This window comes from Malus sylvestris, chromosome 14 (genome assembly GCF_916048215.2).
Source record: "Malus sylvestris chromosome 14, drMalSylv7.2, whole genome shotgun sequence".
NCBI classification, from domain to species: Eukaryota; Viridiplantae; Streptophyta; class Magnoliopsida; order Rosales; family Rosaceae; genus Malus; species Malus sylvestris.
The window spans coordinates 13,551,544-13,577,077 of NC_062273.1; the positions used below are offsets into that span (position 1 = coordinate 13,551,544).

General features: G+C 36.7%; 1 protein-coding gene across 1 annotated transcript; it reads right to left on the reverse strand.

The window, feature by feature from the left end:
• Positions 1-429: 429 nt before the first annotated feature.
• On the reverse strand, positions 430-5,266 carry LOC126600527 (aspartic proteinase 36-like). The gene is made up of 10 exons (XM_050267101.1): positions 4,895-5,266; positions 4,240-4,369; positions 3,881-4,131; positions 3,296-3,523; positions 2,390-2,552; positions 1,875-1,948; positions 1,630-1,726; positions 1,455-1,518; positions 1,180-1,251; positions 430-1,080 (listed from the first exon to the last, which is right to left on the reverse strand). Exons 1-10 carry the CDS (start codon positions 5,134-5,136, stop codon positions 914-916), a joined length of 1,488 nt encoding a protein of 495 aa, XP_050123058.1. The 5' UTR covers positions 5,137-5,266; the 3' UTR covers positions 430-913.
• Between the last annotated feature and the right edge of the window lie 20,268 nt (positions 5,267-25,534).

Sequence of the window (25,534 nt, forward strand, 5' to 3'; positions counted from 1 at the left end):
ATTAGAGATGCTCTAACGCTGGTGTTATTACCTCACAGTCATGTCTGGTCTCCATTTTCAAAGCTAGTTGTCAGCTGCAAGCATCTGAATTCCCGTCAAATCCCAATTTCATCCAAACCTAAGTCATCTTCAACTCATAGTCAGCGCACGACAATTCCATGTTTTTGGTTTCTTCATTTTGTTTTAGCAACCTCACATACTACTTTTTTGACAGAAAACTAACGGAAATTTGAATTTGGACAACTTTTTCAACACGAACATCACATTGAAAATGAAATGTCACCACAAGGACCACGAAACAAATTAATTTGGCCGGTATAAATAGAATGGCCTTTCGGGGCCATAATACTTGTGCTTCATAAAAAACAAGTACATATTAAATAATTGTGAGGGCTTCATATGTACCCCAAAAGTACAATTTCAACCAAATTAAAAAACCAAATTAATTCCATTACATATTTTAATGAAATGGGTTTCAATTTTCAAACAGAATCATCAAAACTACAACACTTTTGAATTCTCTGCAACATTTCCACACTACAACAATGGACTTTTTTCTAAATTTCTTTCGAGGACAAAACGCGTGTGTCAACGTCAAGAAACCGTTAGAAGTTTCAGTTATGTACAAAGGCATGGAATCATCAAGTCAACATGATATCGACGCGGACTGACGAACAGAATTTCTACTTGGATACTACCTTCATTAACTTGTGGAAAGATAGGTTACCGTTCTGCAATGCTGTAGATGGAGAACACTTTATGACGCCCCCATTCACGCGAATCAGAAGTAGAGCAGACCAAACCGGGTGCTTGGCAATAAAACAAACAGCAGAAGGCCCCGCTGATCACTATAAATAACAGATCAGCCAACCCACAACGCTTTCAACAGAGAATGGAACTTACAATCTGATGTTTATATTACAGCGAGGGAGCTCCACAGTATGTGCATTAGGAAAATCAGAGTTCCTGACGTTAGATGCTTGAAGAGCATGTCTCCCGATGAGCTGCTTTTACTCAGCTGTCCTGCATTAATATATTCGTCTTTGCTAGAAGTTACAGAGACGTTTACTGACATTGAGCCTGTAAAGGAGAAACTCAAACAATATGATAAAGGTATTGGTAACCGGTCCAAAGTTGTAAAGGAAGTGAGAGTTTATGTGGACGCGTTATTCAACTTACAATCGTAGTTAGCCCACCCAATCCGTTGGCGAGCCAAGTCATATACAAATATCTTGTCTTTTAGAACAAGATCTGCAATTGAAGAACGAAAGGTCATCAGATGGCACATATATGATTTGCACACATGTTTAAGTATTGTTCTAAAAAAGCAAATTATGATAGTCACTATCTATCAGAAAAACAAAATAACAAAACGCTCAGTATGTTCTGCACATACAATATTACTTCAAACTTTCAGCCAGAGTTAAATAACCAGCCTAAATTTGGGGCCTAACCTCCTAAAATAGTCACCCCTCCCTGAACCTTCTGAAAGCCAATGCACCACAAAGCAGCACTTTCCTATTACAATAGAAATGACACATTACAATTACGCAATGTAATTTGCAGTCGTGATGTCTAAAGAAACTACTTTAAATAAGAAAGTTTAAATGGAAGCCAGAGAATACTTACAATGAAACCTGTATGCATAAGGTACTCCTCTGGTTTCAACACCATCGATGCACCTCCGGCAAAGTTTAGACTAACCGAAGGAAATACATCAGCCAAACTGAAAAATAAAGTAGACGTCATTCAGATTTATTTATTTTTATAAACAAAAAGAGAAAGAAATGAATATGCCACAATTCTGCCCGCCCTCCATGGTCCACCGCTGTTCTAAAGAGAAAACTTCAAAGATATTTAGACACAATACCAACCTGGTGGAAACTAGATAACACTGGTTTCCTTTCGAAATGGTGGGAGTTACAGTTCGTGAAGCAGCCGAAGTTATCTACAAAAACAATCATAAAATCCGTTTTTAGTACAGAGATGAAATCTTTTTGTTTCCATACAACATATGAAAAAAGTCTGAAGTCAAATAGAAAGGAAGGAGAAGACATTGCACAACCACATCAAAGTCAAGTTGGCCCCATTAGAAACTAAAACGAGAGATGAAATGAATCAAATGAGAAAAAAAATATTACAATAGGAACTAAGCTTAACTGTGCCCTAATTAAAGTAGCTTCTGCCAATGAAATTACGTCATAGATCAAGCAATACAGTTAAAGATGACTCACTATCAACTTGACCAATTTTTTAAAAGTGAATCATAAAAAATATATGTAATACATATATATTCTTTTCCTCTAACAAAATGACCTTTTCCGTCCCAATGCTAATGATGAAAATTGTTTAAGCAAATTAGCGTATCAAATCAAGTGAACAAACTTACAGCATTAACAAAAGGATCATACGCTTCTTCCACAAGATATGACAACGTTGTACCCGAGTCAACAATAGTTCCTCGGCCATTTGATGTGGTGAAGGCTGCTGGATCGATTGGCAAGGTTTGCCCATTGACAGTGATGCTCTGCAGATTTAAATTGTAATGCGGCCTGAAAATAGTAAATAAGGAATCAGTTACATAAACTGAAAACATAAAACAAAAAACAAAACTCATGACAATTTTCAATTTAATAGTGAACACTGTATTACCGAAAAAGTACACATGAAAAGACAAAACCATAACTGTTATAAATTGTTACAATTAAAAGAACATTAAAGTAACAGAGAGAAAACTTCCAGACTTCCTCAGTGAAACAATAATCGTATTCTTAACATATAATGTTAAAAACAAAGCATTAGCATGACGGGGATGAATGATGCTGAACGGTATCCAACTTAGCAACAAACAATGAATAAACACATTATTTCTCATGTCATGACAGAAAAAAATGCAGCAGTTGATCCTTGTATTCTTTTTCTTCTGGGTAGAATGATAGCGATCCTCGTATTTCAACCATGCAGACCCCAAATACAACCTCTGTGCTAATATAAAAAAGCCAAGCACTAAAAGTTTAAAAGGCCAAAAGTGATATGACTCGATATGAAGTTGCGGTATCCAAGCCTTGGTGCATAAAACATATTCAGAGTCAAGGTCCATTGCTGACCGAATAAATCGTGCGTTTGAATGAAATAAAACAGATATAGAGACACAAAAACACAAACAATAATCTAAATCTGTAGTAGAAATTAAATTCCACTTCACAGACTGGGTTATACTTATATCATAAAACTTTAGACCTAAATCAAACATCACAACCATAAATAAATAAATTTCAACAGGGTAGAGACATACTGTGACGGCACAAGGGGACTATATACAATGCTTGGCTCCAAAATCTCACCAAGAACAAGTATACCCCCTCCGTTTCCATCTCCCTTCAAGCAATGGGAGAACACTCTGGGAGTCATCCCTCGAGATGACAATTGTGATATAACAGAGAGAGACCCTTGACCGAACCCAAATATCCCATCCACTGCTTTATCTGTCTTAGTCAAATCCCCAGACTGATACGTACTACACCTGCACCCATCCAAGGCAATACGCTTCAATAAAAAGAAACATGAAAAATGATGTAGGCATCCAGAAAGAATGAAGAGAAATTACAATGATGCTTATTGTTATTTATGAAGCACAGTCACTATTACTGCTAAATGATGAGACTGTTCAGCCATGCCATTTTAAAATTTATCGTAAATAGTAAATACAGATAAACTATGTACCACCTGAAACAAAACATGAATTAATTATTGATAAAACCTGAGCAATCTTCATTCAAAGTTAATTATTATATTTTGCCTCTATCATTTGTTCATTAAGGATTTCTTTCTATTCCACATTTGTTGTGCACACCATTTCAGTTGAAGTTGAAACACTCACCCGAAAACAACAAATGCAGAAGAGTTAGTGATAAAAGACTGTCCCAGAATCATGTCAAAGTATAGTGCATCCGATACATAATAACCAGTCGTCCCACTTCCATCACCATATTGGAAAGTATAACTGCACTGATTACTCTGCGGAGAACATTCAGTTGACGAAGTTTGAACTGAGGAAGTGCACATTGGGTCTGTACAGGGGATCAGCCCCGCAGTTGAAGAGCTCACAGAATCATAGAAATTGAGCTGAATCTGCAAGCCAGGGGACAGAAATTTGCAAGTTTGTTACGCTTTAAATTACCTATTTACTCTACAAACTTCTCAAACGACAGCAAGCAAGAAAACGAAACAGAAACTAACACCGAGTCCGCTAGATTGGGGGCAATCACTGCAGGAATTGCAGGTAATCCACAAGATGTCACTTCCGGTATCAATCTGCACATTGAATTCTTTCGGCGGAGAGCCCAATTTCACTTTGGTAAAATAAAGCCTGGATAAACCGAAATGATGGAACAAAAAATCATATATCTTAGTTGCATAATAAAACAGAAGAAAACCGAATAGAAACAAGAAAAAAAATCCATCGACCCAGAAACAAACAGCAAGAAGCCAAACTCAGTCAACGTTTTCAACAGAAACTACATAAAAATAGAAAGAAAAATGTTTTTTTTCCTTCAAATTTGCATATTCTAAAAACCCATGAATCGTCAAATTTGGTCAGTGAGTAAGCATTGAAGAACTCATTTGCAGAGGAACTGATAACAGAAAGACTCGAGCTTTTTGTACTTTTCTTTCACTTCACATTTTCTCAGCAACCAAACAGAACTAGAAATAGAAAATACAAACCCCTCAGAGACACAATAAATGCTTACCCAATTAAGAACCCACAAAAGATTAACAAACACCCAGAAAGAACACTCAACTCATCCAACAAAATCTACCAAAATCTGAGACAAACCCATTAATGCAAACACATTAGAAGCTTCATTCAAGAGAACCCGGATGATAAAATTACCCGACGAGGTAGGGATCGGAGGTGCCTTCGACTGAGAAGTCGACAACGCCGCCCGCCACGTTCTGCAAGAGCCGGGCGTGCCTGACTCGGTCGCGGGCTAGGAGCTGGTCGAGTTCGACTCGGTGGCTCGGCGGAAAGGCACGTTCTAGAGAAAGAAAGGTGGCCGGGAAGCCGCAGTAGACGACGGAGAGAGAGAGCAGCGCGGCGAGGGAGGCCAAGATCGGAACTTTGGAGACCCGCATTTCGGCGAAGCGGTGCGTTTTTTTGAGTTGGCTGAGAGGGAAATTCAGTGGCAAAGATGGAGGTGGTGGTGTTGGTGCTTCTTGCTTCGTTTGCTGTTTGCTGCTTAAAACGGAAAGTTGTAAAATTTAAGTTTTACGAGAAATGATTTGGGCACTCAACTCGAGGAGTTTAATAGATACTAGAAGGACGATTATACCCTTGAATACTTTTTCTATTTTTAACAAGACTTTATTATCGTCTTACAATGTGTTAGCAATAATATTGTTTAAATTCGCCTTTAACAAAAATTGAACTTAAGGTCTCTCACTTATAAATGAAGAAGAATACCACTAGACCGTAATACTAAAGAGATATACCCTTGAATATTTGTCCCATTTCTACGAGTGTTTTTACAAACCCAAAACAAACTCATTTGGGCAAATCTGGTTTCAACTAAACCGTGTTATTGTGGAAAGAGACCTCAAAATTTAAAGTTCAAATTATATATACCGCAATAATAACAATTGTCTAGTTGTACCCATTTTCTTATTCAAGATATATTTGTCTACCAAAACAAAATTCTAATATAAAAATTCAATACACCTGCTTCAACACTATAAGAAGCAATTATTATGCACATACGCATATTAGGAAGTATGGTTCTGAAAGTGACTTCGGTTTGCTAATTCGAGCTCAACTCTTCGCTTTACGTTAATTGACAAATGAAATAGGATCCAATATGATACGATTAATTTGTAATTGTAAATTTTCTCGTTGGTTTATTATTTAAGTATCAATCTATATTATAACACATAAATATTGCAATAACATAAATATAACACTTTAACGATTATCTTCATATAAAAAGTGTCGCAGTAATGTTATTTGGAGCTCGATTTCAAAAATTTCTCCTACCATATACAAAGTGGGCTAAGTTCTTTTAAAAAACCGAATTCACACATTAGACCAAAAAATTCAAACACACATTCTTTTATTATGATTCTAGAAGCAGGAGGGTAATCTCGGGCATGTGGAAAGTTTTTTGTATTTTTTTATACTGTGGGAATTTGGATTACTCTTGAAATTTCTTCAAGTGGAGGAGTGAATAAAAAAAAGAAGTGGAAAAAACGAAAAGGGAATAACAGACTTTGCCGGTGGCAAAACGTGAGTTGGCTTCTCTACGTTCGGCGCGCTGCGTGTACAGCACGCTCCATTTTAGCAGTGACAAGTCTGACGGTAGAACTCTTGATTTGTAAATGAGAATTATTAAATTCATTTTTCGTCAAAAATAAAATTAACTTATATTATTGATAACTTATTATAAAATTTAATAAACTCCTTCACCGTTTTAATAGGAGTAAAATTATTTGTTAAAAAGAAAACAATGAAATCGGCCACATTTGCTGACACTAGTCACTGTTTGGAGGCTGTGTACCACTCACTGGGGGATCCGAGCGTGATTGTTTATAATTAGCCGATTTTCGTTTTTACATCACCCCCTCTTCAGTTCCACCTCGCAGGACCCGCACGGCTTCGCATGCCGGTGATCCTGGATTCACTTGCTTTACTCTCCCTGCATCTCACCGGAGTTCGATTTGTTATAGGAGGACGACGCGCTGAGGAGGGAGAGCCGGTGGGTCGTGTGAGAGGGCTTGAGAGGGGGAAGAGAGAGGTTGTTTGTGGCGGAATGGGAGTTGGAGATAGTCTTGGGAGGTGAGTTGTTGAGAGTTGCAGAGGCTTGGATAGATGACGAAGATGCGGAAGAAGACACTAGGTTTTCCTGAGGGATAGAATTACAGTTCTACCCTTTTTTGTTGCTCACTTGGACAGCACGTGGCTAGATATTGACGAAATACTGGACCAAAAATTCGTAAATATAGGCGCAAGTTGAAAAATGGTCTAATTATAAAATTTTTGGTTAAAGTTAAAGTTCAAGAAAAAAAATTAGGTGTTCTTACAAGTTTTGGGAGTAAGTCGAATAATATCTTTTGAAAAAAAAAAAATCTTACACACTACTTAACTTTCGAAAGTTTTAATCATCGCTTAACATAATAAAATATGGCGTTTGTTAAGGTCAAAAGAAAATTAACACATTTTGAGCGTAACTCTCGTTTGTTTATTTCTATCAAATTATTTTTTTATTTATCTTTACGACACATATACTCTTTTGTTACGTGATGAAAATGGTGAAATGAAAAAAAAATTACAATTGTTATACGTAAGCTTTATTATTAAGGTAGTTGGAGACTAACTTTTTGTATTGAATCTAGCCTTTTGGCTGCCTCTTTGGTTTTTAATTTTTAGGAAAACCCATAGTCTTTAATTTGAAATTTTGAATTGTGCACGTTGTCATGCTAACGTTTTTGTTTGATACAACAACGATTATGTTTACACTAAGGGGTAAGATATTAAGTCACACAATGAGTCGTTTTTAATAAATTAGTATCGAACTGGACATCTATGAAAATCGAATTTAAAACATCTTATTTAAAAGTAAAAAGAAATATTACAACACTTAAACAATAATGTTATTACACTAATTATACTGTGAATTTAGAAGGGAAAAAATGTAATAATGTTTTTGCTACAAGTAAACCTCTTTCCTTGATGAGCAAAGCCCATGAAAATGTGGTAAGATTGTATTTTTTTTTTTTTTTTGGAACAAGATCCTATCCATATCCTCTTTGTGAGGATCCTAGGGATTAATTCATTCTATATGTTCATCAATCATTTTGCAGTAAAAAATCATTTGAATTTTTTATTATTTAAAATTGAACACAAACAATACCTAATGAAAACTGATTGAACGATGTACCATAAACGGCTAAATATTTTCTTTTGCTTTACATATTTGTGGGTGCAAATGTGGAAATTTAATCAGATGGAGGCAAAAGAAACAAGCCCTAGGCTACTGCTAGGCAGCTCAAATGCCAACTAAATAAACAAGTTGTACGTAGTAGCTTTAAATGGATGGAGTTGGATGAAAGGGAGAGGTAGTACGTCGACTTGTCAAGTCTTTTTCAAAAGCCAAATGCATAATTTGTGAAGTGCATTTCCCACACACAAACCCCAATTATATGTTTGTATATAGACATGTGATGTCATTTAATTCATAATATGGTTAACTTCAAGTTGTCAGTCAATGCAAACATCCTCCTTTCAATACTACACTTCCATGATCAATCCCTCACGTAATTCAATATCCTAGTTGTTGAGGTTGGTGTATCGGTTCAAATTTAGTGATTATTACTATAGTTATCGTTCGGAAAAAAGACAAGCAAAATCGCCATGCTCATCATTTATATATAGCACTAAACTTGGAGGAAAATATTATTAATACGCATAAATAATTGACCTTAGCACAATTTAAATTGTTCGACTAAAACGAAACTCACAATAGTTACTATTAGAGTGTTATACATTCAATGTAACATTCACAATTTATAGTGTTAGAATGTGGACGTGCCCAAAATATGTAAGCTCTTACATATGCAAGGTTTCCTTTCCTTGAGTGCGAAAGAAATCCTACCATTTGTTAATCTTAATTCATATTTCTTCATCGTCATTACATTGCATTTTTTTATTTATTGAATAAACGATATTATCTACACTATGGAGGAGAAGATGGACTTAGCCTCACAATGGGCTAACAATAATTTAGTTGAAATTCGTCTTTGGCGAAAACCGAACCTAAGATCTCTTACTTACAAGTGAGAGAGAATATTGTTAGACCGTAATATTAAGTGACATTACATTGCGTACTTAAATTACGCATATATACTCAAGTCGTTTTGCAAATTTCAGCAACCAAATTCTTTAATTAATAAATTTGAGGAAGAAACATGGAAATTCTAAGTAATAAAGTATGATTTGCTTGTCTTTATTTTAAATTAAATAGTTGAAGAGTCGATTCCCTCCATGGACCAAAACCTATAATGTATGTATAGCAATAATACAACATGAGTCAATGAAGGAAGGAAGCTTCCTATTCTTTTTCAAAGAAGATGAAGATATATACAAGGGACCCTGATTTCTCAACAAAGAAAATTATGGTTATTTACCGTTTGATCATAATCTAACAAAAGGTGATCATTTAAATTTTTTGTTGTACTTTTTTCTTTATTGTCGAATTAATTAAGATGAAACAGTAAGTGACTACGATTTTATTGAACTTTAAATCTAAGAGAACAGAACTCAAGTTGGTAGGTGACTTTGGTGATGTGACAATCACATCTGCCCACGTTAAACTCAAATCATGCATGACTAAAGGTATTTTAATTAATTTTATATGTAAAACTTCCTTGGGTTGTAGATTAATGCTTGATCTGTGCTTTATGGCTAATTAAGTAAATTAATTAGCAACGTTTAGCTTTACCAATAGGATGACTTTTGTTCTGTGACTAAACTCTAAACTCTTGCTATTCCACTGCTGCATATTAGGTTCCACGACAAGAAAGTACTAAAAGATTGTACAGCTCTTTGTTGAATGCTTTTGGGCCATTATTTTTCTTATGCATAGTTTCATACAGCTACGAATAGGATGACTTTTCAGACACCATTCTTCATTTTTTATTTTTAACTCGAATAAATAGGAAAATAATTAATGACAATAACAAAGCTTTGACTTACTAAGTGAGGTTGGTTATATGAATCATAGAACGCTACTGCACTCGATTGCGTGTCATGTCTTCCATTAAATCCAAGTTATCCAAGTCTTGTGTTAAAGTCTTTTTCCAAATCTTCATAGGTTTCCTCTACCTCTTTGGCCTTGAGCCTCTTCCTCAATCTAGAAAAATAATAAAATAATTATGTTGATGCAAAAATCAGTGAGGACTTTGGTACAACATAAAATGTTAAGTTTATGATCTTCGCTAGATTGCTCCGGTCACTAATGTGGATAAGTATGTAAATGGATAGAGACAGAGAAGCAAACACAAGATTTACGTGGTTCACCCAAATTAGCTATGTCCACGGAGTAGAGGAGTTCTCATTAATTGTGAAGGGTTTATACAAATACATAGGTTCAAGCTCTCCTTTAGTGAGTACTAGTGAATAATTTAGTACAAATGACATTCGGAAATATTGTGAGAGAATGATCTCTATTTATAGAAGAGAGTTTCTAGTTTCATTATGACATTGACACGTGTCGTGTTGTGATTGGCTTTTGATGTTGACACATGTCGCGCTATGATTGGCTTCTGATGTCGACACGTGTTGTGCTGTGATTGGCCTCCTGATTGGAGGGAAACTCTTCCGGGTCCTTGACGGTATAACATTGATCGGTGCTCAGTAGTTTCGGGATTGGTCAAGTATGGTACAAACAGTGCTCCCTTAAGTTCCCGAGTGAGGGATGCTCCTCGGTTGGGGACTTGCAAGATCCAAGCTATTGAGTAATCACGAAACTTCTAAGTACCGAAGTGTGGTATCATTTTCACTTGCCTTATCTGTCTCATATGTAGATGTGGCATCTTCTTTGGAAGTACTTTTCCTCCATCCATGGGTAGTATCTTTAACTAATAAAGATGCACAAGGTAATGTATCAATTTCACTTGAAGCTTATTTGTAGTTTCAGGTTTGGTCAAGTGCAATACAAACCCTATAGTAGGAGTCCCCCAAGTCGTCGAGTTAGGAGATTTGCCGAAGGAGATAACAGACAAGGTAAGTAATCGGATTTCCAAGCAAGCAATCTGGATCGGAGGTTCAACTTCGACTTCCGATTGATTGTTCTCCTTCTCCTTATGTCGTAAACAGCAACAAGGATAAGGAGAAGCAAATGGAGAATAGATGATATGAGATACTTTTGCTTTTGAAGAAGTAACTTTCCACAGACTTATTCTTGAACTGGGCTGGAAGGTTTTCTGGTTTCCTCCAGAGTATAAGGCTGACTCAAGAATTTGAGGGTCAAAACAAGTCTATCAAATCTAGAGTATGTTCGACCCTGATGATATGGGATACTTTTGTTGTTGACAAAGTAGTGGATGTATCAGCACGTGTTCTGTTACACTTGTCACCACATGCTTCCTTGTATCCTTCTCACCCTATCTGTTCCTCAGACAGATGTGGTATTTTCTCTAGAAGCATAAAATGTTGAAGATGAGTACTCGAGAGCAATGCCAGGTAAGTAATCAGGCAAGGTGTTCCAAGTAGTCAGTTCCTGACTGGAAGCTTGATTCCAAGTGCTAATTGATTGCTCTCTTTCTCTTTGTCTTGTAGGTAAGAACAAGGCCAAAGGAAAAGACAAGGAAAAAGCATGATATGGAATACTCTTACTTTTAACCCTGCTGATATGAGATACTCTTGCTCTGGTGTGTCTTGTTTGCAGAGGTATTATCAGGAGGAAAAGAAGCTGAGTATTTCGAGAGACTCTGCTAAGAGTGCCATCTCGGACGTGAAGAAAAGTTGAGCATTTTTTTTTATTTGCAGGTCTGCCTGGCTGTGGAGGATAGAGGTCGACATATATAGGAGTCTCCCTAACAACAAGTAGTAGTGCTATTCTTTTACCCTTCTTGGTCATAGCAATGTAGTGGGAGATGCAAGCTTCACGTGTTTTAACTTTGTCAGAGCACTTTGAAAAAGTGGTCTGTGGTATCTGGAAAGCTGATGTTGCGTGTGAAGATTGCAGACAAGCTTTATCCAAGGAAATCTGGCTCTCGAAGTTTGGAGAGCGGTGCCTCTTCGGTTTTCGAACAAGCAATCCTGTCAGGGATATGGCTCTCGAGATTCAGAGAATGTTGCCTCTTCGGTTTTTGAGAAAGCAATCTTGTTGAGAGTCTGACTCTTGAGATTCGGAAAGCAGTGTCTCTTCGACTTTTGAGAAAGTAATCCTATTGAGAGTCTGGCTCTTGAGATTCGGAGGGCGGTGCTTCTTCGATTTTTGAGCACGTAATCCTGTTGAGAGTCTGGCTCTCGAGATTCGAAGAGCGGTGCCTCTTCGATTTTTGAGAAAGCAATCCTGTTGGGAATCTGACTCTTGAGATTCGGAGAGCAGTGTCTCTTCGATTTTTGAGAAAGTAATCCTGTTGGGAGTCTGGCTCTCTAGATTCGGAAGGTAGTGCCTCTTCGATTTTTGGGCAAGCAATCTTGTTGGGAGTATTTTCTTGAATGTGAGTAAAGGTTGGGCATTTTTGCCAGTCTGCCTTGCCACGGAGCACGGAGGTTGACACACATGGAGACTTTCTAGTTATCAAGTAGTGGTGTTATTCCTTTACCATTGTGGGTAATAGTAGGGTAGTTGGACCTTCAAAATTTATGTGTCTTAACTTTGTCAGAGATCTTTGGCAAAGTTATCTGTGGTACCTGAGGAGCTGATGTTGCGTGTGGAAAGTGGTGCCTCTTTGGAATCCGGAGAGTGGTGCCTTTTCGATTTTTGAACCAACTCTGTAAAAGGAGAGGCAACACAGCCACTTGTTTAAAAATTGAAAAAACACCATTTTCTGAATTTCAAAAGCCGGATTTTCTTGAATAAAGTTCATTAACATTTTCTCAAACGCAATCTCAGCTTTCTGGATATCAAGGACAACTCTGTCAAAGTTAAAATGTGTAAAGTTCACCATCCCAACCACATCAATGTTGCTGACAAACGTGGGTGACAAGATCACATCGCACCACTATCTGCTTTTGGGAAATCCCTATATAGTTGACCTTCATTCTGCATGGCAAGACACACCTCCAAAAACGCCTTACTCATCTTCCTTGCCGAGAATACATCCTTAATCAAGCCTCATAAAATACTTAGTCTTCCCCCTTTCTGAATATACATTTTCAACCAAGTCCCTCAAAATACCAACCTCATTTTCTCAGCAAGAAATATTTTTGATCGAGAAACTTTACATCAGCATCAAAATCCTTTTACTGTTTTTGTTCAAGAGCAAAAGTACCTCATATCATCAAGGTCGAGAGCAAGAGTATCTCATATTATGCTCTTTCCCTGCCTTTTCCTTTGCCCTTGCTGTTACCTACAAGATAAGGAGAAAGAAAGTAATAAGTCGGAATCTGAATCAAACTTTCGGTTAGGAACCAATTGCCTAGAACCTTTCCATGATTGCTTACCTTGCATTGCTCTCGAGTAGTCATCTTCAATTGTTGTTGGAGCCGGGTCTTAAGTCACCAACACCGTAGAATAATTGCTACGATGTTGGCTCTTTACATTGAAGTTGTCAAGTATGGATGAGTCACCAAGAAGTGATGCTTTGAAAGACCATTCAAAGGCAAAGGTTGCGCACTACTTCTACTGTACAAGAGAATGAAGCAAAAGGATCAACGATGAGCCCATGAAATTCCAAAGGAAGAAAATTGGTGGCTGACTAAGTTAATGGAAGACCAAAGTTCAATGATGGGAATCCTACTCACAACCCCAGCAAAACTACCAATTTATGTACAAAAAGGTAATGAAAATTACTAATTGATTACAACTTACAAAGTTGCTGCACATATTGAAGTCTCAGTCAGACTATCCATAGACTTGGCACTACTAAATTGTTGCACGCCTGAAGCATGATAGTTGCCGCATGGATGCAAGTTCCAAAAGGATAATCTATAGATATGACAATCTTAATATATCTCATGCCTAAAGCATGATCGATGTGTAGGTTCTAATGATTCAACTTCCCAGAAGTGGAGATTAAAAGTCCAAGCTCTATAATGCTCTAGAGGAGGTTATGATCCAAATTATCAAACAATTCATCTAATAAGAGAAGACTATCCTAGAAGAGACAATGTAAAGCCCCTAAAGAGGCAAGGATATACAAAGTAATGAAATGCTTATAAATATGCATGCGCATGCACATGAGAATTATCGGATCACGAATTGATGATTACCAATGTTAATTTTGATTTTACAATAGGTACTAAATTCATCAAAGAGTGATGTTGATATTAAGCCATGTTTTTTTTGTTCGTCGACAAAAAGCAAAATTATTGGCCAAATGGAGAAAGGCAATTCCATGACAATTTATTAAAAACGTGGAAAAATTGACCTATGGTACAAATTACCAAATGATGTTTAACCCAAAAGTTTACATATGAGTGTTTGTAATACAGGGAACTACACTCACATGATATGACACAAGGTTCCTAATTAAAACCTAAAATTGTGATATACTCTTGTAAACATGATTTCCCACTATGAAACTTGTTCATTTAAATGGAGAATTATATATACATAAAACTTCATGAAATGCCTGAAGCATATCTCCACAAGTAAATCCCTCAAGTATACATGGAAAGAAGTTGCTCTGTATAAATTCCAAAGGAGAATGTGTCATTAAGTGTAGAAAATCTCTGAAGGATTCAAATTGCTTGAAGAAAGCCCTAGAAGGGTAAAGCATAAATTATGTACTCAACACCAATAGATGGTATAAATTACCTTAGTGAGTATTATTATTATGATATTGTTGCAACATACTCTTGCAAGAGTTGATATTAAATTGGGACTCTTGAAGAGTCTAGAAAGATTATAAAGTGTTGAAAGTAATGTTGTCTCGAGCTGCAGGTCAAACAATATGCCAACAAAAATCTTATCCAAAATGTTTATGGTATTAAAAAAAACCATATGGATTAAAGATTATGAGTTGAATACTCAAATGATTACCAAATATTTAGACACTAAGAAAGATCATTTATCCTCGTGAGGGAAATGATGAATTGACATTTGGTCTAGGAGTACCATATTTTAGTGAAGTATGTACCTTACTGTATTTAACATAATACATTGAATCAGATGTTGCACTTTATGTGGAGCATAATACCAACAAATGGGTATTACAATGAAACAAGGTTTATTTATTGATATCTCTAGGAAATTATAGACATGTACTTTGTTGGAAATGTGCCCTAAAACCAATCATATGATGATACTTTACGGACATTTCACATGTTAAACTAATCTAGTTTAAATTATAAAGGGCAAAGATTATTGTTTGAGCCATCTCATATAAATGTTATATGCTTAAACAATAAGTCCAAGGAATATGTGATTGGGAGAATGCGATCGAAAGAAGTTAGATTCATGAGACCATTCTTTCGTAGACACATCCTAAACGTTCCTGATCATAGGATTGCCAATTGGGCATTGACAGTCCATTAAGATCAGTACGTGCTGTGTATTCTCTCAGGGAGAGTGACTAGTCTCGAGTCATTGGTGTGCGTGACATCAAGACAAGTACGTAGGTGCTCAATAGAGAATGAGTTCACTGAACACGATCAACGAAGAGTTCTCATATTCATGTCACATGAGAACTCATGGTTGGGATAATGCAAAGTAGTCCTTTGACCTGAGGCATCACGTTTGTCTTGTGGTTAAGTCCTTGATCTTTGATTATGTCAAAGTCACCCCATCCGCGGGTGTCCACGGCATCGTTGGGGTTAAGCCACTTAGCTATGAAGGCAAGTGAATGCGCAACAAGGGATCTCTAACCTTCAAACCGTTTGGGGGAGAATACTCTATGATATGATTAAGAATCTCTGGCCAGACTATGAATGAGATTTAGAAAAGTCGTTCTAAATCACATTCAAGGTAATCATATAAGCACACGAATCACATTGGATAGTAGTCATGAATAAACTATCAAACCAAACAATGTGGTCAAGAGTATTGTATTAGAGAAAGACCGTATTGCATTTGTAATCCTAAACTGAATAGGTTCTCTACCTCTTCTGATTAGCTTGGGTAACCATGATATGCTGCTAGGTGTCACTCTTGGTTTGTGGAAGCCCTAAACGTGTATAAACACTAAAGGGAGAATTGAAAGTAAGTTTCAATTCACAATCGATTTTAAAGAGTTTTAATCGCCCACTGCCTCGCTAAAAGGAACCTAATGGATCGTACACCGTGTAAGGTGGAGATTGAAGAAACAATGGAGATGAGTAAGAATAATTAAATGGTTTAATTATTTATGGCAAGGATTAATTAATATGTTAATTAATTAAACGAATAAGTTCGTTAAAGACCTCGGGATAGTTTTGGACCTTAAGGCCCAATGGGCTTCGAACGTCAAGCCCATTGACTTAAGTTGTATGACAACTTAATTCACAAAGGCCCAAAAAGCCCAAACAAAACCCTATGGCCGGCCATTTAGAGGAGGGTAGTGAACTTGCTTTAATTACAAGTTTGCCACTCCAATGAATAAAGGTATAAATATGACTTTATAGCCAAAATTCATTAAGGGTTTTCTTTTAGGAAATTGGAGAGAACACAATGCTCTCCTTTCTCTCTAAAGAGGCCGGCCCCCTTGGAGGGTGTATCTAGCAATCCCACTACTCCAAGGTCACTCATTTCTTCATCAATCTTACCTTGGTGTGGATACTTAGAGGTTCTCAATTTTGGGAACTTGGAGAACCATATTCTTCCATCCAAATCCATGGATCTAAGAAGCAAGGAATGAAGGCCCTCTCTTTGGGTGATTAGCCTTTGCTTATGCAAAGAGGAATCTACAAAGGTATAAATTTCAACTCACTTTGTTTTGAGTTGAGTCTTGGTTCACCAATCTACTAGGCTTTGAATTTCATGGGTAATGTTTTGTTTTTGAATGCATGCAAGCATGATTCCGCCTTTTAATTGTTAAATGCATGCTTAAGATGTTATTCAAATGAACATGTTTTCACAAAATCATCCTTCATACTTGTTCTATTCCAAAGAAATCACTAATAGCCATAGTCTTATTGGGCAAGAAAAATTTGAATACCTCTTTAGCTTGCATACAAATCACTCTCAGAAAGGATTTGTATTTACATATGGAAATAGATTGATTCTGCAATGATTAAGGAAGCAAGGATCCTTTGCTGCATCTTCATATCTCTCATAAATACATATCTCCATAAAGCTAGTCATGAATGTATTTGACCAAAAATTTGGAACGTCTATGAACCACCTTCAGAAGCAAACACTCTAACTGTCATGCATGATATCAGATTACATCAACTTAGTAATCAGCCAGATTGAAGAATTCAAAATCAGGGGAAAGATACTCATCAGGGGGAGAAACCAAAATAGATCAAGGTTTTCACGAGGCAACCGAAATTGACATATAACTTTACATTTTCTTAGGGTAAGATATCTCAGGAATTAACATAATTAGTAGTTGCCAATGGTGAAGAGACACCAGAGTTCAGACAAAAAGAATATGTAACGACGATGGGATTTGAGAGACGTGATAGAATTCGTGGTTATGGAGCGGGGGTAACACCAAATATGGTACCTTGGGTTGTACAAACTCAACTAGCATCTTCATCATGTCGTCAATCACGTAAGGGATGAAATTATGCTCTTTTGGAATCTCAATTTTTATAGCTTTAAGCAAACTATGTGCAACAACGTGAAGAGTCTCAGCAAGATAGAAATGAGGTTCAGAATTTGAAGCAAGTTATATCTTCATTAGAGCAACATCTTCTTCCACACTCACGTCATGAGTCTTCTTCACGACAACAATCTCCTTATGAGCATCAATCTCCTTCTTAACAATAGTCATTCTCCCAACACCAATCACCTTCCTAACATACTTCGTCATCTCGTTAGAATATATTTTATCAACTCTTTCCTCCGTATCCATATCCACCATCTGATACTATCACGTTGAGAGACTAATGAACATCCTACAATTAGAATCACTCTAAAATTCATCCATTTGGCCACTTTTTGCTTAAGAGGAAGTCGAATGTCTTACATTGGAAATATAATTCAAAGTATCAAAATTCTACCAAAGAAACCAATATATTATAACTACGAATAAGGCAAAATATATAGTATAATATTGACTCATCACTCCACATCATTGGTTAATGACTGTTTTAATAAAAAGCTTAATGGACGTAATGTCCTAGAATTATCGCTTTAGGTACCAGACTTGGATGAAAAAAACTTGATGTATGGATGTTGAAAACCAAGAAACTTCAGGAGAGTAAACTGAGATTAATCCTTAATTTTATTAAGTTGAAGTTTGTTAACAAACAAAACCGTTAGAGGTATGACTTAGGGGTGGGCAAACGGGTATAGGAACCGCAGGTCGGGCGGATAATCAAGGTTCGGGGCTGGTTCGACAACCTTGTTGGGTCAGTCGTAGCCGAGCCGGTCCTGGACGTCGTAGAATTGAATGGCGGTGTGAGTGGCGAGCTAGACACGACGGTCCTTTAGGCATTTCGCCGTGCAGACCTTGTTGTGCCTATTCTTAGTTTATAAGTTATATAAAAAAAATTAAAAAAAAAAGAGTTGGACCCGTGGGATGAGGCGGGGCGGGTCCAGGTAAATAACGAACCGGGTTAGATCCAGTTCCAAACTCAAAATCCTTTTACTCAGTCCAGCCCGTCTTGTTATTATTTAAAACGGGTAAAGTCCGGTTCCTTCAAAACTGGGCCTGGCCCGGCCTGTGCTCAGCCCTAGTATAACTGGTATTTTAAAAAATTGTTTTCATGTTCTTAGGCTGAGTTTTAGTTGTTTTTGTGTTATTGTCTCTCCTTAAAATGTGTAAAAACTAGTAAAGTTCATTGAAATGTAGTGAATGTTTTTGTCTCTATACACAAGTGGAGTAGCGCATCAAGAAAAATTGAGAGTAAAAACCAGGAACCACTACCGACATATTATACATATACTAAAACCTAGTTTGCAGGCACTATTTTGCACTGTTAATGAACAGTAAAATGACAAATATGCCCTTGGATTTTTCTGGCTTTACCATTTTGTTATCTCTTTTGTGTAGGAAAATGTCCGTTTTGCCCATGCTTGCCATTTGTCTTTCATCCTTCGTTTCTCTAGTTTGATTTTTTTTTTGGTGGATAAGTGCCCTCTCTCTTTATCCAATCTCAGCATTTGTTTTGCTCTCTTCCCTTTTCTATCTTTTTTTTCCTCCATGTTCCAGATGCTTTGTTGGTTGTGTTTTTAATTATTTTTTTGTGGAAAGGCGTGTATCATTGTTCCCAGGTGTTGATGATCGATGCGTTCTTTGTTGGGTTTGTTTGCTTTTTCTTTCCCGGCTTTTCATTTCTCTTCTTGCTCTCATTTTCTTCTATGTCCTTTTGTGCCGTTCTCAGAGGTAATTTCGTTTTGCTCTTCATTTTTTCTTCCGCTGCTCCCAAATTTTTGTTCAATCATCATGGTTTGTTTTTTTGTGTGTTGTTGTCAGGTTTTTCGTTGGTGAAAAAAAGGGTAGCACTTTAGGTTTGTTTCATTGTGATATCAGTTGTTTGGAGTATTTATTTTTAAACTGATTTGGGGTTTTGCATGGGTTTGGGGTTCTGATTGGTGCTAAGAGCGTTAGTGACAGAGTTTATATGCTTTTTTGCCAATTTTATCCTCTCTATTATGAAGATATCAGTATTTGCAGAATTGAGAGAGAAGAGAAAGAGAGGGAGAATTTGTATTTGTAAAATTGCTTTGTATTTGTTCAGTCATAAAGGTTTTACAATGATCACCTATATAGGTGTTTTGGTACAAAGCTTGTAAAGCAAGTATTCCTTGTTAGTTACCTCCTTATCTTAACTAACTCTATCTCTAACCAACCCTGTCCAAACCCACCAGATTCTAACTACTAACTATATGCATAACAGCCTATTTATTTTTTTTTACAAGTGGCTTTATTTTGACCATTGATAATCTCCTCACTTGGATCACAATCTTGCACTTTATCCTTCTTACATCCCCCCACAATCTGATGCTCGAGGGCACTGAGCATGAGATTGTTGCAATGCTGCTGAAACAAGGGTGCAGATAAGCCTTTTGTAAGAATATATGCTGATTGATCATTTGAAGACATATGTTGAACTTGAAGATCTCCCCGAGTGACTCTTTCCGGCACAAAATGATAGTCTATTTCAATGTGTTTAGACTTAGCATGAAACACAGGATTGGTAGATAATGCTATGGCCGAAACATTATCACAGTACATCATAGGAGAAGAATGTAAAGGTATATGCATATCACAAAATAATTGGCGAATCCATGCAAGTTCAGCAGCTGTGATTGCGATGGCTCGATACTCAGCTTCAGTAGATGATCGAGAAACAGTGTGTTGTTTCTTAGATGCCCAAGAAATAGGATTTGAACCAAGAAACACAACAAAACCTGAAATCGATCTCCTATCATTTGGATCCCCTGCCCAATCAGCATCACTATAAGCTTGTAGATGCATTGGTCCTGGTTTGAAATGAAGACCATATGTATACGTGCCTTTAAGGTAACAAATGATGCGTTTCACTGCAATAACATGGGAAACCATAGGATTGTGCATGAACTGGCAGGCTTGATTCACTGAAAAAGCGATGTCAGACATAGTAAAAGTAAGATACTGAAGTGCCCCAACAACACTCTTGTATTTCTCAGGATTTTGATAAGGCTTACCATCATCCTTGAGTAACCTGTGATAGGGGAGACATGGTGTAGCACATGGTTTTGACTCCTGTAAATCAACCTTATCGACTAACTCATTGATATACTTGGTCTGTGATTCAAACAATCCATCTGAGGTATAAGTGATCTGTAACCCTAGAAAGTAGTGTAATAAACCAAAATCCTTCATTTCGAACTCTGCAGTGAGGGCCGTGATAACCTTACTGATCAAGTGAGAGCTGCTACCTGTGAGAATCACATCGTCAACATATAATAACAATAATATTGTCCCCTGTGAAGACTGTTACACAAACAAGGATGGATAAGCATTTGAGACTTGAAAACCCAAACTTGGTAAAAAACTGGTGAATCTTTCATTCTAGGCTCGAGGAGCCTGTTTGAGGCCATATAGTGATTTGTAAAGTTTGCACACATGGTTGGAGGGATGATTGACACTCTCAAAGCCCAGAGGTTGAGCCATATAAACTTCTTCTTGAAGTATGCCATGGAGAAAGGCATTTTTGACATCGAGATGTCGGAGAGACCACTTGAATTGAGCAGTTAAGGCAAAGATCAACCTTATAGTTGTAGGTTTAACCATAGGGCTGAATGTTTCTAGATAATCAACACCCTCTTCTTGGCTATACCCTTGTGCTACAAGCCGTGCCTTACACCTTACCATAGACCCATATGCATGTTTCTTTATTTTGTAGATCCATTTGCAACCAACTAAGTTCTTATCAGGTGGTAAAGGAACTAAAGACCAAGTCTTTTGAGAATGAAGAGCTGATATTTCTTCTTTCATTGCAAGCTGCCATTCTGGAACCTGTGAGGCAGCTTTGAAGGTTTTTGGTTCGGAAGTAACATTAACTGAGAAAGCCTTCTTTGGAACACCTCATTCTTGGATCTTGTTTGCATAGGATGGATATTCTGTGGTATTGGCAAAACAACACTAAGGTGCTCATGTTGAAAATCAGGATCCATAGGGATATGGTGCTGTGTACTGGAACTGATTGGAGATAAGTGATTGCGACATGGTATGTTTGATGTAAGATGTGCATTTTGAGGTATAGAAAGCAACTCTGGAGCACTGGATGCAATTGTTTCCAAAGAATCTAAGGCTCGAGATGCAGACAAAGATTCAGAAGCACTAGATGAATGCATATTCAATGAATCTATGGTCGGAGATGATAATGAATGGGATGAGGGTGAAAGTGAGTGCAATAAGGGTTGTAATGCTCGATTTGTTAATGTGATGATTGGAGACAACTGAGGTGAATGTAAGGGAGAATTTGGTGAATGTAATTGTGATGATGCAGAAGACAATTTTAAGTGTTGAACTAAACTAGGGTTTGAATATGGAAAACTAGATTCATCAAACAAAACATGCCTAGACACATAAATTTTACCATGAGCAACATTGAGACATAGAAAACCCTTATATTGACCCGCATATCCCAAAAACACACAAGTTGCTGTTTTAGGCTAAAGTTTAGAAGTGTTATAGGGTTTTAAGAGAGGAAAACAGGCACAACCAAAGACCTTAAGATGTTTGATCTCAGGCACTGTGTTATATAACTTTTGAAATGGTGAGTGCATGTTTAAAGAAGCACAAGGCATCCTATTGATCAAATAAGAGGCAGTAGCACATGCATGAAACCAAAATTGGGTAGGCAAGTTTGCAGTTTGGAGTAGTGTAATTGCTATTTCTACAAGATGCCTATGTTTCCTTTCTGCCAAACCATTCTGTTCAGGTGTATATGGACATGATTTGTGATGTAAAATACCATGTGTTGACAAAAATTGTTGAAATTTATTGCTAGTATATTCACCACCCCCATCACTTTGAATTTTTTTTACTATAGCGGAAAACTGAGTGCACAAATAGGCATGAAACTGAGCAAAGATTGCAAAAACCTCTAATTTATTTCTTAATGGAAAAATCCATGTGTATCGAGTACAATCATCTTGCACTTTATCCTTCTTACATCTATGACATTTTTGTGCTAGCATTTTTGAGCTTTGTTACTTACCCTTTCGTTTGTTTTTTTTTGTTGCTTGATTTGTTTTGCAGGTTGCATTTGCAAAGGAAGAACAACATCTTGGATAGTTTCTGTGCTTATGAAACATTTGAGGGTAAAATTCACATGGTTATTAAAATCTGTGGGTTTTGTTTTTTTTTATTTTAAAATGGAAAAAGCTTAAGTTTTTTTTCCCTTGGATTTTAATTAGAATGTGTTGTAAAGTTTTTTATGTATTGTTGTGGTGTATTATAATAACCTTGTAGGTATGTATAATGAGTTATTAGTTTTGGATTTACAGAAATTAGGTGTCAAATCCCGGCCCGGGCCCCTACCACATCCCGGGCTTGACTCCGCTGAGGGTAAAATTCACGTGGTTATTAAAATCTGTGGGTTTTGTTTTTTTTTTTATTTTAAAATGGAAAGAGCTTAAGTTTTTTTTCCCTTGGATTTTAATTAGAATGTGTTGTAAAGTTTTTTATGTATTGTTGTGGTGTATTATAATAACCTGGTAGGTATGTATAATGAGTTATTAGTTTTGGATTTACAGAAATTAGGTGTCAAATCCCGGCCTGGGCCCCTACCACATCCCGGGCTTGACTCCGCTGAGGGTAAAATTCACATGGTTATTAAAATCTGTGGGTTTTGTTTTTTTTTTTATTTTAAAATGGAAAAAGCTTAAGTTTTTTTTCCCTTGGATTTTAATTAGAATGTGTTGTAAAGTTTTTTATGTATTGTTGTGGTGTATTATAATAACCTGGTAGGTATGTATAATGAGTTATTAGTTTTGGATTTACAGAAATTAGGTGTCAAATCCCGGCCCGGGCCCCTACCACATCCCGGGCTTGACTCTGCTGAGGGTAAAATTCACATGGTTATTAAAATCTGTGGGTTTTGTTTTTTTTTTATTTTAAAATGGAAAAAGCTTAAGTTTTTTTTCCCTTGGATTTTAATTAGAATGTGTTGTAAAATTTTTTATGTATTGTTGTGGTGTATTATAATAACCTGGTAGGTATGTATAATGAGTTATTAGTTTTGGATTTACAGAAATTAGGTGTCAAATCCCGGCCTGGGCCCCTACCACATCCCGGGCTTGACTCCACTGAGGGTAAAATTCACATGATTATTAAAATCTGTGGGTTTTGTTTTTTTTTTATATTTTAAAATGGAAAAAGCTTAAGTTTTTTTTCCCTTGGATTTTAATTAGAATGTGTTGTAAAGTTTTTTATGTATTGTTGTGGTGTATTATAATAACCTGGTAGGTATGTATAATGAGTTATTAGTTTTGGATTTACAGAAATTAGGTGTCAAATCCCGGCCCGGGCCCCTACCACATCCCGGGCTTGACTCCGCTGAGGGTAAAATTCACATGGTTATTAAAATCTGTGGGTTTTGTTTTTTTTTATTTTAAAATGGAAAAAGCTTAAGTTTTTTTTCCCTTGGATTTTAATTAGAATGTGTTGTAAAGTTTTTTATGTATTGTTGTGGTGTATTATAATAACCTGGTAGGTATGTATAATGAGTTATTAGTTTTGGATTTACAGAAATTAGGTGTCAAATCCCGGCCCGGGCCCCTACCACATCCCGGGCTTGACTCCGCTGTAGCACGATATTGTCTGCTTTGGGCTCCGATCACTCCCTTACGGTTTTGTTTTTGGGAACTCACACGAGAACTTCCCAATGGGTCACCCATCATAGGATTGTTCTCGCACGAACTCGCTTAACTTCGGAGTTCCGATGGAACTCGAAGCCAGTGAGCTCCCAAAAGACCTCATACTAGGAAGAGATGAGAATATATATATAAGGCTTACATGATCCATACCCTTGGGCGATTTTGGATGTTACATTAGGTGTTCAATTAGTTGAGGTTATTTGGTTGGCTTTCATTATTCTTTGCTTTTTACTTTCTCTTATTGTCATGTATTTTTGTAACTTATTCTTACTTTGCGGTTGAAGTATTATGTTAGTTTCGCATAACATTATTATTTAGTCAATGGTGGTTCTGTTTACTCCCAGAAAATGGTTAGCTAAGGTGTATTGAGAAATTGTCCTTTTTATCAATGTGTTGTAAATCTTTTTACATGTTGTTGTGCTTTATTATGATAAGTTAGCAAGTATGTATATGAGGAAATGCTTTTGCTTTCCCCTGTTTCCTTTTTTTTTTTCGTAGAAAAAAAAAATTCATGCAATATTTTTCTGTTTTTGTTAAAATAATGTCTTGCTGTGATTAACTGGCTAAGGTTACACATTTGGTCTATGTTTTATACCCTAATATATTAAATATACATGAAATATCTAATTCATCTGATTTATTGGCTATATATATATGCTGCTTAGCAATTTGATTACATGAAAAATTTAGCAGTTTGTTAACAAAAAGTGGGTCACTGTTTTCATCTTCTCAATTAACTTTTACAGAAAACATTTATAATTTTTTAGGCATTATTTAATCCTTTTTCCATTTAAGTTTTAATTGGCATTTCATATTTATTAGAATTTTTTTTCGTTTCAAATTAACATTGATGCTTCCCACTTGACTATGGCTTTCTGTACAGATTTTCATTCTATGGCAAAAAAAATTTCTCCGTGTAAACTGTTGAATAGATTGTTGAAACTAAACCAATTCATTAACTTTTACTAAAAAATCATTATTTGATCGCTTTTCCATTTAAGTTAAAAAAAATTTGGTTCAACTTGCTTTCTGATAATGCTTTCTAAGTTTGTAAACTATTTATGTTTGTGGCCAAACTCAATGTAAAAAAATATTTGCTGCCAGTATAAAGTAGACAATGACCTACAAATTCTTGATCCTTAGCTAATAATAGAGAATGTATTTTTGTCACATCCCGGCCCGGGGCGGCTCATTTCTCGAGGCCGCTCCATCACCGTAGCACGATATTGTTCGTTTTGGGCCCTGACCACGCCCTCACGGATTTGTTTCTGGGAACTCACGAGCAACTTCCCAGTGGGTCACCCATCCTGGGAGTGCTCTAGCCCCCTTCTCACTTAACTTTGGAGTTCCGATGAAACCTAAAGCCAGTGAGCTCCCAAAAGGTCTCATGCAGGTAGGGATGTGAATATACA